Source organism: Daphnia pulicaria, chromosome 7 (genome assembly GCF_021234035.1).
Source record: "Daphnia pulicaria isolate SC F1-1A chromosome 7, SC_F0-13Bv2, whole genome shotgun sequence".
NCBI classification, from domain to species: domain Eukaryota; kingdom Metazoa; phylum Arthropoda; class Branchiopoda; order Diplostraca; family Daphniidae; genus Daphnia; species Daphnia pulicaria.
In genome coordinates, this window is record NC_060919.1 from 16,203,206 (window position 1) to 16,220,041 (window position 16,836).

At 39.8% G+C, this 16,836-nt stretch overlaps 1 protein-coding gene, 1 long non-coding RNA gene and 1 pseudogene across 2 annotated transcripts; 1 reads left to right on the forward strand and 2 right to left on the reverse strand.

The window, feature by feature from the left end:
• Window positions 1-2,495: 2,495 nt before the first annotated feature.
• On the reverse strand, window positions 2,496-3,715 carry LOC124348795 (trypsin alpha-3-like). The gene is made up of 6 exons (XM_046799069.1): window positions 3,518-3,715; window positions 3,344-3,432; window positions 3,145-3,277; window positions 2,937-3,081; window positions 2,722-2,867; window positions 2,496-2,657 (listed from the first exon to the last, which is right to left on the reverse strand). The coding sequence occupies exons 1-6, from the start codon at window positions 3,713-3,715 to the stop codon at window positions 2,496-2,498; spliced, it is 873 nt and encodes a 290-aa protein (XP_046655025.1).
• A 3,175-nt stretch (window positions 3,716-6,890) lies between these two features.
• Window positions 6,891-7,209, forward strand: LOC124349356. Its single transcript, XR_006920281.1, has 3 exons — window positions 6,891-6,931; window positions 6,997-7,074; window positions 7,156-7,209. It is a non-coding gene; the product is annotated as an uncharacterized LOC124349356 (long non-coding RNA).
• A 2,331-nt stretch (window positions 7,210-9,540) lies between these two features.
• Window positions 9,541-15,316, reverse strand: LOC124348796 (annotated as a pseudogene).
• Window positions 15,317-16,836: the final 1,520 nt, after the last annotated feature.

The following is a 16,836-nucleotide window of genomic DNA, read 5'->3' on the forward strand; positions in this document are numbered from 1 at the left end:
CGGTTTGGTTTTCTCAAGCTATGGTCATCTTTCACTAGAATGCTCTTTACGTAGAGTTAGCGCTTACGCTCTTAACTCAGCCTTACTTTTTGCTCATGAAGTCGTTGGCTCTTCGTCTGACAAAATCTTTCAATTCTTTGTTCCTACAGCTCCTTTCTTTTCCTACCCTAACAGGAGGCTTCACTGGCTTCATGATATGGAAATCAAGAATTTCTCATTGCTTGTTTCTATTCAATCTTTATCTACAGTGTTCACTGGCCTGCGCTCGGAGTCCGACAGATTCAAGGCAGCAGTCTTGCTTGCCAGACAAATGCCAGTGAGACTAACTTTTCCGAATTTTCACACGGTGGCTAAAGCCAGGTCTCAAATCACTCAATCTCTAAGCTCTGAGTGGGATGAGGAATGGTTATCATCCGCGCCAACTTGCACTAAATTGTTCTTTTCTGATGTGGCATCCGCACATGTAATTGGGGATTTAGACTTGAAACCTTGGATGGTGCAAATCATCACTGGTCACTGCGCCTTAAATGCGCATCAATATCGCTTCGGCTTTCTTGCTGATCCTGCTTGTCGTTGTGGTGATCAGTCAGAGTCCGTGGAACACTTCCTTTTCGTCTGTCTCCTTTATGATCGAGCTGGTTTCAAAACACAGTCCTTGGCTGAGCTTTCCTAGTGGCCGCCTCCACTGCATTCCATTCCTCAGAGTCCTATCTTGTGGGATGAATTCACGCGTTTTATTTCTCGTAGCAAAAGGCTTCTTTTTAGCCGTGCTCGCGTTAGGCCACTTGAGTCTTTGAGCTGATTTCAGCAACTAGAAATACTGCTTCTTATATTTTTCACGAAAGTAATTATGCCCTCCATGTCAATAATTCCCAATAATGTCTTTCTTTCTTCTTTCTCCTATTTTATTTACACTCCTCATTCAATGTCAGATTCCCCGCGACCCCCATGGGACTTCGCGTCTTAGGAGATGACGCAAAAAAAGAGAGGGGACTTGCTAAAAATTCTTAGACGCGAAGTCCCATGGGGGTCGCGGCTTCTGTTATCCTCGAGTCTCATGATCTGAAATTATTTTCCCGTGTTAACGGATACGGCCGAACTGGAAAATTTTAAAAAATTATAACTAATTCACGCACACTTTGCCCACGCTGAAAATTTTTATGCTTATACAGACTATAGGTCCCTATATGAGTATTAAATTTCAGGCCTCTGCCTTGTCCGAGATTTTTGCTAGGGCCTTGAAAAGTTTTAACCTTTAACTTAACTTAATGGTAACAAATTAAAACAAAATAAAAGTTTGAAATACACCATTCGAAAGAGCGAATTTTTTCCTGTTTTTTCGTTGATTTTGTTTTTCCTTGCCGTGAAAGGAAACGGTAAAAAAAGGTGAAAATCACGATTTTGGTACAAAATTTTATTGCTAAACCAGAAACTTTGAATTTGATTTTCAGCTTCCGGTTTGTTTAAAAAAATCTGATATTTTACACAGTGCATGATTGATGTAAAAGGAACACACTGTAAAAAAATCAGACATTTCTATTTTTCCGCGACGAAAAAATTCGAGTTGGGATGGAATGACCCAATAACTATTTTTTTAAAAAAATCAGCTGCTGGAATTTTAGGGTGTTACCTGAAATTCCTTCGTCTATTATAGAGATTTCTGCCAGCAAACTGGAAGTCGATCCACCACTGTCGCTGGCGTAGATGAAGGCCTTGACATTGGCTACAATTTCAGGAAGTATGAACCTCTCTTTAACGTTTCAAAACATGGTTCAATTTCAATGGACAATAAGAACTCCAATAATTTTGAGTTCTACTTCTACTGTTGGTCATGAAAATATAATTAAAAAATTATTTGAGTTCTATTGTTGCGTAGTGGAGTTCTATTGTCGGGTATTTATAATAATATTTAAAAGGAATAAGGAGAAATAATATTTAAAAAAGGAATTCTTATGTCTTTGGAGTTCCACTGTCGTTGGAGTTCTACTTTCGCATACAAAGAAATTTTTAAAAATTATTTACAATTTTGGGGTTCTACTTTCGGTTTGGTAGTACATCGGAAGAACAAAGGCACTGTGTAAATAAGGTAAGGGGTGTTGAAATGAATAAAGACAAAGAAAAGAATATAAGAATCAAAGGGCTAAATAAGAAAAAAAAAATTTGACAAAAAGGGGTAAGAGTCGGAAAGTAATTAGATCAAACCAAATTGTAAACTTTGTTGAAGGACGTACTAACTTGGATTAATGTTGTTTATTATTCGAAAAAAAGAAGAAAAAACCAAAAACAAATAAACAACTCGGCTGTGAAACCACTAAAACCAAAATAGGGTGCTGCATTCACGCGTGTGAAAATTGATAAGCCAATAATAGTAAGTATGATTTAAATTCGAAGGTGGAAAAAAGCCGTTCCGCCAGTGTTCCGCGCATCCCCTACCAGCCTCTGCTGCGTTTTAACACTGGCCTTCTGAAATTGTGGTCCGATTGTCTATAAGGTCTTTACACGGTGTTTTTCCCGATCCAGTTCGTGAATGACGTCACTCTGGTGTACACGCCGGGATATTTCGCTTGGACGCATCCGATTCCCCCACTAACGATTCCAGCCTGGATCCAAGGGGATCCTGGAGACGACTGGACGAGAAGTGGCCCGCCACTGTCACCCTGCAAATTTACAACCGCAAACGTGTCATTTCATTGCTGACAGGATTATTTTATTTATCCTTACACTGCAAGCATCTTTGCCGGGATAAGCAGTGCACAGCATGTGATCGACGATCCCTCCACGTGCGTCACTCCCGTAGCTGCTTTTGCATTTTGAATTGGCAATGATCTGAACAGTGACTTGTTGCAGAGCATTCGGCTGAGATCCCCCTGTGGAGAAAAATCGTTTTCATGAAATCATTCAAACTCGATATTAGTTCGTTGGTAGCTATTATGTACCTTCTTTCAGGGCTCCCCATCCTATCACCGCTGCATCTTTATCTGTGTACTGGTCATTCGATCCTAACGGTGGCAAGCAGACAGGTGAAATTACAGACGTGAAAAACACGGGAGACTCCATCGTCAAAACGGCAATGTCGTTGTACTGCGAAATGTTTAATGCATGAAAATTCAATTCCATTCATTTAAGATAGTTTTTATTACTCACCAAGGTCCTCGAATCGAATCCTTTGTGACGGATCACACGACGGACTTTCTTCGACACTTGGCCGTCACTGATCAGTTTGAGAAAGTGTATGCCCAGCTCCACGGTCAATCGTGAAACGTCCCTCGAAGACATACTAAACAATCACTCCACAAATATTCAATTTAAAAATAAAATTATTGAAATAATGTGCTGTCCTTACTGAGCTACGCAATGAGCCGATGTCAGGATGTGAGTCGGAGATATCAATGATCCACCACAGAATTGACGGCCGTTGTTCTTCAGGGCAACCTGTGAATTATTAATTAATATAGATTAAGAATCAATCATTTTTACCGTAATGGATTTCAGGAATTCGATTTTGATAGAAACTGACTATGCCAGGCCAGGAATTCTTAATGGCTTCAGTAACACCGACGACCTTCTGTTGGTTAGTGTTAAATGGTCTGAATGGGCCGGAACCGCAGCCGATTTTTCTGTCCATAATCATAGTAGTTTTGGCTTCCGGAGATACTCCTTCATCTTTTCGATTTAGACTGTCAATGACTACCGAGTCGACATTTCGAGGTTGCATTTTTGAGGCTGCCGGCTGTGATGGGCAACACACTCCATAAATCTAGGAAACAAAATTAATTTATATAGTATGATCGCAATGGCAAAAAATGCATGAAATTTATGTTAGTTTACGTCATCCGAATCTTCAAATACGTAATCAACTATCTAGTTGATCGTAACAATTATGTGTAATAGTTCAAAAGTCATCACCTGTTTGCCATTTGTTTGGACGTAATGGCAAGTACCGCGTGTACTGGCAGCCCACAATTTCGAATTTCTCAATTCAGACAACTTTAATTCCGGGTAACAGGAACGGACCGATGTGCATTTGCCAATTTCACCTTCTGTCGTATAGCAGGATTTTTCAGCCGCCAAGTCCGTATTGGAGTTGTATGGCTGCGCTACTCTGTTTAAATTCAGCGCCTGCACCTTCTTTTTTTTAAAGACTCATTTGAAACTCAAGTTGGAATTAAATAATAAAAATATTTTGACGTAGAATACGAGCATCAAAATTAATTTTAAAAAAAGAAACATTACCATCGCTATGGGATAGCAAATTGAAATCAAAACGAAAATTTTGAACCATTTCATTTCGGAGCGTTCCAAATGCCAGCCAAAGGCAACTACGTCCCAATAAGGAATACACCGTTCGGCTGTGTCTTAGCGCTGTTTTTATTCCATAAAAACATCAAGCAGCTTCGTAACTATGGGCCCCCAGTTAAGGTCTATGACCCTACCTACGTGCCAGATGTCTGAAAAGTCTGGCACTTAGTTGCATTTATCCAAGGACCTTTATGACTCTTTGCAAGTGTGAAAAATATTGAATTTAATGTTGAAATAAGTGAAAAATAAAAAAATAACGTTAATAATCGGCGCCGTTTGGTGATTTATGTTGTCATTAATTGCGAATTAAAGAAACTAACCTCAAAGATAATTGTTCACTTATTCATTTTAGTTTGATCTTTCATTTGCAACAATCGAGCAGCGAGCAGCAGATTCGAGACTAGAAACCCAGTTTAAGGTCTATGACCCTAAGGTCGATGTGCACATCGACAAAGTGCCAGACTTTTCAGACATCTGGCACTTAGTTGATATGTTTCATGAAAGAATGGCCAAATGTAAAATTCAATAAAAAAAAACTTTAAATGAATAACTGGGGTCAATGACATTCAGGATTTGTGGTGGCGGCCATTGGCAGCATCATTTTGGAAATTTAAAAACTAACGTAGTAGGTAGTTGTTTATTCCCTCTTGGCTTCCAAGAGGGTCGGGGTGTTATTAGGGCGGGTTTTGGGTGGGTTTTGGGACAATTTGCGGGTTTCGTGCAAATTGTCCCTTGGATCCTGTCCGTGGTGGGCAGGTGAAGTCAGGCTTGATGAGACGGACAAGTTGACACTAAAATAATCCCGATCCGTTCAGCGGATCGTGACCGCTGTCAATTAAACCGTTTTTTTCGTTTTTGCGGTTTGGATTGGGGGAAGGGGCCAATTTTTGTGGTGGAGGGTGGGTGGGAAGGGGGCTGGTTTTCTTTGAGGGTGAACCGCTTTTTTCGGTTTTGCGTTTCGGATTGGGGGAAGGGGTCGATTTTTGTGGCGGGGGGTTGGTTTTCTTTTAGGGTAGTGGATGGGAAGGAGCTCTTTTTTGCGGGGGGTTGTTTTTTTTGGAGGGCGGGATAAGACGAGGAGGCGATTTTTCTACTGCCCCCCCCCCTTTTAGTTAAAGTGTCGTACTGTCGTCTGCTTTCGATTTGTTTTGTTTCAATCCGTGAAATCTATTGCCATGCCGGTCCGACAGGGCAATAGCCATAGAGAGCTAATGGTAATACTTTTAGATTTATGTTTAAATCAGATGCATAGGGTAAAATTACAAACAAATTTATGACAAAAGCTTTTATCCCTGAGGGTAGTACTTGTACTACTAAATGCTACTAAATGCGGGTGTGTGTGTGTGGAGGGGGGGTGTGGGGGAGTGTACGCTGTTCTGGGCCAGGCTTCCAGAACCTTTATTCAAAATCAGAATAAATTTATAGAAATCTAAACTACCCTACTAACACAGCGATGTACCATGGATATGACTGAAGCGTACTCCCAAGGATAAGGGAGATACAAACAGCATATCCATGGAATACTTCATGTTTATCCTTATTTCCCCTTCCCCGCACGTACCATTTGTATGTCCCTTGAATATACCGGTTTGTGTATACACAGTATCCTTAAATAACATCCATCTTTGGATATGATTTCTGTCAGAAATCCATATATAATAAAAGAACAAGCTTTTGGGGGAGGAGCCTGTGTCTGTCACGGATAATGTGTCAACACAGGCTCCTCCCCCAAAATGGAACATGCCCAAACAAGCAATCTTTGATGACGCAACTACCAGCATCACCACCAGATGTCTATAGCATCGCCGTGATGACGAAATCTTCAAGTAAGGTACTGAGCAGATTTCCCACGATAAAATCTATTACGGGCAGATGATTAAGCTACAGAAAAGCGAATAGCAAAACAGTCCGACTTTACGCTAGACAAAAGTTCCCCGGATTTGACCGGGGCTCAGGTTACTCGTTAAAAGATAAAAGTCTACCCCGAGACTTGAACTACTGACCTTCAATTCCGTAGCTCACCTCTCTAACCATTTGACCAACTGTTCGTACAATTTAGGAACAAACGTTTGGTAGTAATAGAAATTGAGATATTTTTTAGCTTTTTCGTCCACTGTGTACCTAATATGGTTATACTGTGATGCACATTCTGTGTATGTACCAAATGGTATCACAACAAAATCATACCCCCGAGTATATTACTTTTATGTACAATCAGTATGTTAATGAATATACGCTGGTGGATCTACGATGAATATTCTTTATTTGATCCCATCCTAGATCCGAATAAATTTATACCTACGCTATACTACCGCCCCACAATTGCGACCTGGATCTATCCATCCCATATTTATCTACATCTTACATAAAGAGGATGGGCCGTGTTAGTAGGGTACTGCTTCGATTTTCTTCAAACTTTTTGTGTAAACTTATATTAATTTATCTCAGCGTTTATTAGGTAAGTTTCAATTCAATTGGTAATACTAAATTTTATTTAATTTTCTGCGGATTCAGTCATTAGCTTTTTGTGACTTAGGACAACCACAACATCAATTCGATTGTCTGTTTTTTTTTTTTTTTTTTTTTGTTGTCTGATTTACCAGTTACCGAACGTCGTCATCATGTTGACATGGTTAGCTTGCAATTTGTAATTATTAAAGTAACGCATAATTTCAACATTCCTGTTTCGATTCTTAGGCAAAAGACTATACTATGGATTACCTTATTCATGATTGTCATTGTAATTGTTTCGCATAGCTAAATGCTTCATGAAGGGTAAATCAACGCAATATCATTTTTTATTTTGAGTTTTCTTACATATTTTGTTTGCCTAATTAATTTTGTTGTGACGCCCAGGAAAATGACCATAAAATGGGTTTGCTTGATTTTCATGGTAGTGCACTAAACCATTTCTGTGAGTGATATCAATACCATATGATGAGTAGTCATCATGCATGGTAAGCACTGAAATAATTTACCATATTTGTAATGCCCTAACGATAAATTTTATTTTGACTGTTAGGCTAATGATTAGACGAAAACATGGATATGTATCGTCCTCACCTAAATTTCGATGTGCACATGTCTGTTTCAGAAAGAAAGTTAAGGACAGGAGAAGATGAGCGCATTTAGCTCAGGCATACCAGTGATTTTATATCTACGTTGATTGCATCTGTTGGAAAAAATGGAAATTTATTTAACATTTGATTTTAACTGAATAGTCGTATGCGTAATATTTTTCAAATGCAATCATTGATGTCATAAAATCTTCGAGAGCTGTGCTGTATCACGACAGAATTGTTTACCTAAACCACATTTTGACTTGGCATTGTTGTAATCATTGTAAATTTTTTCATTTTTTTATATACCACCGTTTTAACTCTTCGTGTACTCGCTTTTCCGATTGCATAATACTTAGCACAAAAACAATTCTGTAGCGGTAAGATCCTCTTTTTTCGGGCTTTTTTTGGGGGGTGAAGGGGGTATAGGGGGTAGATATTTATGGACTTCAGTGTAGTTATAGCTTGACTCGCCCCGGAAGTATTCGTTCCGTGCTGTCTGTCAAACAGGTTGATTTACTTCGAATTTTGCTAAAAGATGCCACCAAAATCAAAAGAGTGTTTTTCAAGTCCAAAGGATAAAAAGCGGAGTAAAAAACGTCAGCAGCTTAAAGCTACCAATTGTGAACAGAATAACATTATGGATAATAATCTTAGAATTGCTCAACAAAATTCTTCCGCACTACAGATTCAGACGATTAGTTAAATGGAAAATTACCTTAAAGTCAAGTTAAGGTCCTTAATAAGGGATAAATTTTCCCCCTTTTCTTCTTTCGCCTTTCGGCCCTAAGGGCAAAAGAGGGGGTATAGGCAGCACGAAAAAGGGGGGAAATTTATATATTTTTTTTTTATTTATTTTTAAGGACCGCCCACCAAAAATGGCGTGGGGTCCGTTTTAAAATGAGGGGAGCCTAACTCCACTTTGAAGTGAGATTAAGGGGGAAATTATTATTTAAAAGATAAACAAAAAATACCATGAGAATCAACGTGAAAAACTGATTCTAATGATATTTTTTTCAAGGGAACCCCTTATTCATGCATCAACCCTATTGCTGCATACAAGCGCACAGCCGCAACCCGTGGAGGTAAAATCTGTTCAGGAATGCATTTTTACTCCATTTAAAACGCGTGCAATTTGGCGGGAACGCGTTTCAGAACTGAAAGTAGATGCTACAAATCATAGTTCAAGAACGCAGTATATATGACCCAATTCTCTATTTCTGAGCTGGATTTGGAGTCATTTTTTGAATCCGTTCAAAAGTGTTCACTGAACACAAGAGTTAAGAAGAATACTTAACACAAAATAGGTTGTCTTTGTATTAAAATTGCTATTCTGACATAGAGGACTCGAACTCAATGGTAATTTCAAGAGATTTAATTATTACAACGGGTGGGTAGGGTCGTAGGGACTCGAACCTAAGACCTTTGGTACACCATCTCAACACCTTACCCATTACACCAACAGTTAATTGAACTTAATCGAGATTCCTCTTTACTTATTTTTCGTATATTTCGTGGTCTAAAGTAAAAGTACAATTGATAGACAGAACTAAACGTAATATATATACATAATGGTAATAGGCTATAGTTTTAATTATCGCTAATGCTATATGCAGCAACAGTTAACCCTTATTCCCCATGTATGCGAGATTGACTCGCTGTTTATTAAGAGAGAGATAGAGGGCAAGATAGAGGGGAATTTGGAGTTAGTCGTCTTACTTTGGAGTCATCTGAAGAAAAAGTAAATTCCCATGCTTCTCCTAGGCGATGATCGCACTGATGGTTGGCAGTAGACACGGCAGCCATTTGTAATAGAATTAATATCCATTTTTGAATGTAAATTTTTAACTAAAGCCAAAGAAAACTTTGGCGCCGAGCTCTTTTGTCGTTTTCCTTACCCTTTCATCTAAGTTTTGAAACTATGTTAATGGAACGATTTTTAACGATTTTGAATTGGATTTCATTTCTGTTCACATAAACGGAGTATGATGTCGGACAGATTCTTCCTCCACGGGAAGGGTCCTTAACGCAATTTAGCTTCGCCATAGAAAGAACATACATAGAAAGCCTCGTGAAAAGGTAAGGGTGTTGAAATCAACAAAGAAAAGAAAATGTATAAAAATGATGGGGTAAAGTAAGAAAAATGGGACATAAAATAAAAGGGTAAGAGTAAGAAAAGAGCAACCAGATCAAACCCAATGTATTGCTCAAGGGTGAATATTATTGCAAGACAAGCGCGATATTTCGTATCCAATCGATCCCATCTGAAAAGTCGCTTCGCCATCGGCGCTCAACTGTCTGCCCATGTCCGGGTGGACGGACCAGTCGAGCGGGAACCGAAGTTCCGATGAATTCCTCGGCGAGATCGTTAACCTGCTGCTGCTGCTGTCCGAGCATTCCATTTCTTCGTCTTCGCTCGAGTCGTGTTTCTGGACTTCCAACGAGTCCGCCCTCGACATTGAGCTGTAATCAGTTTCCCGCAAAATGAATTCATTTATTCAAATCCGCTTTAAATATATCAAATTAGAAGATGAAATAATGGAGTTACGATATTTACCTATCTCCTGTTACCGGTTCATCGCTATGATTGCTGGCGGGGGTATTGAACATCTGGCCATCCGATTGAAGATCGACGGCCGAATCGGGAATGTTCAATTTGATTGGCCGGACGCGGGACAAGTCGAAATCGATTCCCTGCTGATGGACCGGCCCGAAAATGAGAGCGACGCTGTAGAGGACGTCGGCCGACCAGTGTCGAGGAATACGTGGATATAGGGAAGGCTGGTAGGAGTCGGGGAAAAGTCCGACGCGGTAGAGAAGATGAAGAAAATGCTGGGAACGAAGGGCGGAGTCTTCCAGTTCCGTCCACGGAACAATCGGGCACGGAACGTTCATTTTCAAGCTGAGGCAAATGATGGCATGGCGGAATTCCTGGCCAGCATAGGTGCCCAGACGGGCCGAACATGAGGTTAATAGACACGATTGGATCCAATCCAGTTGTTTCTGGAATCCTATGTTCATAAAATAATTAAGTGAAATGACCATCAACACTCTCGTCCTTTTTGGGCGTACAAAGGGTGTACATACTTGGTGTTAAATGAAAGTGGGTACAAGCTTGTACACCCGGGTGTACATAAGGTGTACATATTTTTTTTGTACACCTTTTGTATACCCGGCACGAGGTCATAACGTCTTTGTTTTATCAAATTCGCGCGACCACCGTTTTTCTCACCCATCCCCCACTTTCAAGAATGAAAGGAAAAAATTTTTGCTTCCCTCTATTTTATCTCTATTAACCTTTACTTCATTTAATCTGATATTTTCCTCCTTCTCGTTCTGTAATTTATGGCTTTCTATTGTCTTTCACCAATTGCCATTAACGTATCTGCTTTTATCGGGAGTCGAACCCGGAACCTCAGATTTACAAGCCAGTATTTATCCGCTGTGCCACCAGCTATTGATATCAAGTTGGGAAGCTTGTAATACCAATTAATTCTTAGGGCAGAGAAAGAAACTTCTAATTTCAAGATTTCAATTGATTGCAATCATTGTTGAATTAAAGAGCTTGCTAACAATATATTAAGCCAACAACTTATCGAGTTTTCATCTAAAAGCACCATTGAATTTCGGTGATGGGACTTAGAAACATTTTTCGTTTTTAGCCGCCATTATGGATTTCCATCGCGCGGCTTTTCAAGAAAGAACTTGAGATTAGGGCGGTTAGGGATGGGAGAGAAACGAAGAAACGAAGAGAGAAAAAAAGATTTTTGGGTCTCTTCCTTTCGCTTAAAGAGTGAAAAACTCGAAAAAACCTAATTTGCATACTTGTAAAGGAGGCGTACAAATCGTTTTTTCCTTTACAGTATATACAAAAGGTGTACAAAAGGTGTACAAAGACGAATTTGTACACCAGCTACAAATATGTAGCCTAAAAAAGGACGAGAGTGAAGAATTATTCGAATATTTTTTTACTAACCGGATTTGACGAGCTGATCCCGGAGTGATCCAATTTTGCTGCGAGGTTGTAATGATGAGGCAGGATTGCTATAGATGTTTCCTGGTTTAGCCTGGGGAGTTTTCGCTTTCTCCGATGACGTCACCACTCGTTCCGGCGATTCCATGGCCTGGCAGCCATTGGCTTCATAATGGCGCATGAATTTGTTGACGATTAATTCAATCAAATCATTCCACTCTTGGCAAATCTGAAAAACAAATCATAATAATGGGTTTTAAACCAGTGAAGCGGCAATGGAATGAACTAACGTTGAATCCCTCTTCCCATATCTTGCCGAACGGACGCAAAATGGCCGGATCGCACAACAGGTCGGCCCGACCGCGGTAGACGCCAACGTGACGCAACAGTGTGAAGACGCAATTGTTCAAAAACGGGTCGTTGGTCCTGAAATCATTCAGGGCCAATCCGTAGCGATTGAGGATAACCTTCGAGCAAAATTGTTCAAAATGTCCGTCGAAATCCAAGTTGCAATTGTACGTCGACGGCTGCCCGGCTGCCCATTCCAGCGTTTTCAAAAGGACGTGGTTAGTTGTGATGACGTCGCCCAGGTATTTTTTATTCTGAATTGCCGGATCGAATTGGCGGAGCTGAAGCAACGGCACCTGGCGGAGATCGTTGGCCTTCGCCAAAGAAGCGCGAAATTTGAAAATATTCATTTGCTCTTGGCAATAAGATCCGTCGGCTTTTTCCACGTTAGAAGAACGCGCTTCCAGCGCCAGAAGGCATTCGCGGATGGCTTTCACGCCGAGTTGCATCCGCCGCAGACCCGGCTGCAGGTCGGCGGAGTTGAGCGAGTTGATTTCGAATTCTTCCGACTCGCTGGCGGATTCCCAGATCAAGTAGGAAATGATATCAACGCAAACGACGTCTTTCAGGTGCTTGAAGATGTCCAGTTCTAGATGGGAAGCGATGGGTAGAAAGTAGGAAATGAGCCAAAGGAAATAAGATTTATCGAACATTGGCAGAGCTCCTTGTTCCAGCAGACGTTGATAAAGTTGACTCACTAGAGCGTTGTAACCTGTTTAGGAGATTTGAAAAATGACCAAAAAATGGATTTCTTTTGTTATCAATAAGGTTTGAAAATAATGGCAATGATCATATCAAGTATTGTACCATTCGGTAGAAAATTGACGGTAAATTCCTTCAAGAGTTGGGAAATTTCGTCTTCCGAGGGCGTGTAATTCGGGATTTTAGACTTGGTTTGAATGTGGCGGGCTATTGCCCGACTGCGCCGGCTGGTCAGAATTTTCTTCCGCCTCTGGTATCCGTATTGAGAATCCGGAATTTCTTCTTTATCAGCAGTCTTCATGGTAGCCATCAAATGCCTAAAATAATTTTGAATTTCGAATTATTAACAACACAAATGCTATCTGTCCGACCCACTTCTTTTTTGAGCGGAACGTTCCCGTAGTCGTCGGTTTACGAGTCCAATAAAATTTGCCGGAAGTTTTGTTCATTTTGTTCGCCGTCTCCGTTGCGGAATTACACGATGAAGTTTGAGAGCAGTTGCCTGAGTCAGTCTGTTGAATTCGGAAATTCAATAAAATTTATAGCTATACTATATGAAACTAAATTAATTGTTGTTAGTTAGTGATAATGTTTTTATGTTTATAATTACGTCGTCATCCGAAGAAGATGGAAGCGGAGTTTCGCTTAGCATCTGCTCGCTCGACACAAGTTTCTGGATCTTCTCCGGCGTGTGGTCTTTGAAGATGAGTGTAATCAGTTGGGCGATTGTCACGATCCATTCGTCCTGCGTAAATTGCCAAAAATCGCATGTGACGTCCAGTCAGACACCGCCCCCACACCAACTAGAATTTCTAGTTATCGGTACATAACCAAGTTTGACACCCCAAAAGTTATTTTTAAAAATAAAAAATTCAAAAAAAAAAAAAAAAAACAAGCGGAAAAATTATGAAAACTAATTTTCTGAGAAACGGCACACAAAATACGGGTAGAAATAGAGCTGGAAATAATACCCGAGATATTTTTTCATAATTTAAAAAAAAAAAGAATAACCGTAAATTTGATGACTGAAATAATATCGATATTGAAATTGATAGAAATATGTTTTCATCGACATTGAACACTTTTAGAGTGTCAGAACTGCTTGGCTCATGGAATAATACACAATAATAAAGATAAAGTCAATTTCAACCAATACCTTTTGAGAGCAGGTCAGCAAATCAATGAGAAGTAGATCCAAGCCTTGGGTGAGTAGGTCGGACAGAAGGCGCCGCTGTTGCCAATGGCCGGGCGAGGCTGCTGCTGCAAAATAAGTAGCGCTATCACCAACTGAAGCTGATGGGTTAGCACGAACACCTTCTGGGGCGTGTACGATGTTGCGAATGAGCAATAGGAAATAACTGACCGATTCGCAATCGTCCTTCGACATCGCTTGCTGTGGAACCTATAATAAAACATCAAACAGCAATTGAAAAAGCTACTGCTGATCATCGGTTCGATCTGAAATAATTTTACATTTGCTAGTAGACAGTTGAGATGTTCGAAAATGGATCGAGTAGCCAACGGATTCAACACGAAAGTTTCCTTGGCGACATAAAGGAAATTGGTTAGTTCGTGGACAAAGAGTTTAGACATCGTTGACTCATTTGGCTGCTGGATGCTTTCCCCGCTTACTAAACATCCAACGGGTAAAGTCATCTGAACCATCAGTCTACAATTGAAAAATTAAACATAGAAAACCATTGTACATTTTTTACAACCCCGGTACCGTTATCAAGCTATTTAATTTGAGTTATAATACTTGATTGTTGAACGGATAATGTTTGGCTGATTGACATGGATCAGAATAGGGATCAGATCCTGCAGGAAAAGTATGAATTTAGTTATCTCCCAATCCAGTTGGAAATAATAATGAATACTATTACCCTCGCTATTACCGTACCTTATTGAAAATGTCCATGAAGATTAGAGCGCGTCGGAGTGGATAGGTGTGTGGACCTTTATCGTTCAGTTTGGCATTGATTTCATTAAGGCAATCTGTCCACCAGCAACAAAAACATGAGAATGTGTGTCTATGATTATTCTGTATAGTTTGGCGACTGTCAAATAATGAGGTTCAAATTAGCATCGCACGTGACCCTTGTTGATGTCGGAGTGCGGACGTGACTTGCAGAGCGTAAAAACGTGATTGGCGTGAATAATAAGTTGTTGGACTCGGTGATTGGAGAGTTGGAGACAAATAAGGACGAAGGAATACGGCTTGCGTGATTTCCACTCTCTTTTAACACAATACTAGGCCTATATCGCCATATTTTTTTTCCAAACTCTACCCGACTGTAGGTCTATCTTACTATACTATATTCTATACATATCTTATTGTTTCGGCCAACGAAAGGAAATAAATTTTAAGGTTGACTGCTGTTGATTAGAAACAGGGTCAATGACAATCAAAGTATGGCGAGGGAATCTGTAACAACGCTCAATGAGCTTTCAGATTTCATCAGGATTTTATTTCTCCAATTAAACTGTTGTTTTGTACTCACCCAAACATTCGTTGCTGGCGTGGTAGTTGCTGTTGTGGAAGGTCCCGAGTGAGATGAGGGACAACGACGGAACATTTCCGCTCAACTTTACCCACTCGTCCATTTCGAAGTTGACGCAAGATTGACGATATGCTGTAGGCTTTGTATATAGATGATGAGGAACGCGACTGCGAGCACGTATAGAATTATATAGCCGCCTTGTTCGTCCTGTAATAACACGAGAATGAGGACTGGAAATGAGAAAGAGGGAAACTTGAGAAACCCCCTATTAGCTCCTCCCGTTTGGGCCACTGCGCACAGGTTACATTGCACAAAAGTAGACAACAACAAAAAATGACATAAAACCAGTTTCTCCTTATACGCGTATCACTGGCCTACGAATGAGTTCCTTGAGCTGGCGGACTTGTTTGATATCCCATATAGAAGAAAGACATTGTCATCTATTATACCTACCTGGTTTACCAAAAAAAGAAGTTCTTGGGCTGTACTCGTTTTAATTTTCGAAATTTCAATCCATTAATCTATTTCAATGAAATATGTATTAGATGTTCGACGCAATTGAATGTATACAATAAATTATAGTCACTTTGGGCTTTTCCAAGCTTTCCCGTTGCAGTACCCCGCGCCAGGTCTTTACCGTTTAAGGTAATTTTGTGAAAGTCTATATTATAACAATCTTGCTGAGTGAAGTTATTTTAAAATACCAATGTTTTCTTAACGATTGACAGGATTGGAAATTCGCATAGGATATTATTATAAGTCGCCTGAACGCGTGTTCAAAGTGAAACCGCTTGCTTATAAAGCGAAATTATTCCGAATTTTAATTGTCAGTTTTCTACGAAAACAACGGTGAATGTTGAGAAGCAGCGAGTTTGCAATAAGTTTATGCTTTTTTGTAAGAGCGCGGTTCCATAAAGAAAAGAGTACCTTGTTAAGGGGATTTAAAAAACAACTTCAATGACAAATGATGTCAAACAAACACACAGTTGAGAAGGAACTGGAACGGGCGAATCGGAGGAAACCGTGAAAGGATTTTTCAAGCGAAAAGTTTTGAATTCCACGTAGAGCTGTGTCTAAATTCATGAGAAAGACAACAGCTTATAAATAATTTAAAATTATTATTTCAAAGTTCATAGTGCATACAAGGGATTACAAGCAGTCGATTAGTATTAAACCGTCGATTATAAGACGCAGGCCTATCATCCGATAATCAAATGAAAATTCGCAAATGGAAATACTTTTTTTCTCTTATACCTCGGGAATAACATAAAACAGTTTGATAGAAATGTAAATTTGGTGTGGTCAATCCAGTTGCTTGGGCCGAACCAAAATGGAAAAAAAAAAGGAAGCTCAATTGTTAAAAGTCGACAGTTAGCAACAGCAGCCTAACCAACTTTTAAAAGGCCGAAATGTAGGTTATTGGTCTTACATTAAGCAGTTATTCCTGTTGTCAACTGCATTACATCAGAAATGTTTTATTCAGACTTATATGGCGTTAGATAACCAACCCTTTCTTACATCGGTATCCCATATATGCCCTTCTACTTTTATGTAATAACGGCTGGAATTCTAGAGTCGTCAGTCCAGAGGGGTCGTCTCAATTAGTTACGTACGTGAACTTGGAGGTCGATCCTGCTCAATACAATGAAATGCAGATGCAGAGAAACCTGCTAAAATCAGAGATAACACCTCCCTTTCCAAGGCCATTTCTTAGTCGCTTATGAAACAGGTTCACACAGAAATTTTACGTCATATCTAAAAATAAAAGTTGGTTTCTTTTAGTTCCAAACAAAAAATTAATCGTGTGTAAACAATCAAATGGTGCACAACTAGGCATTATAATAAAGCAAAAGAAACTGTATAGAATCGTTTATCCTCATCGATATGCATGCGTGACCTACGTTACAAATAAGCTTATCAATTTAAAGTTCTTCTTATGAGACAATTCAAATTG

Bases quoted from the DNA above. Each gene is read 5' to 3' on its own strand.
- LOC124348795 (XM_046799069.1), bottom strand. From the start codon at position 3,715: ATGCAACCTCGAAATGTCGACTCGGTAGTCATTGACAGTCTAAATCGA. The intron at 3,278-3,343 runs GTAAGGACAGCA...GTGATTGTTTAG, and splicing joins TCGGCTCATTGCGTAGCTCA to TATGTCTTCGAGGGACGTTT. The intron at 2,868-2,936 runs GTACATAATAGC...TTTTCTCCACAG, and splicing joins ATGGGGAGCCCTGAAAGAAG to GGGGATCTCAGCCGAATGCT.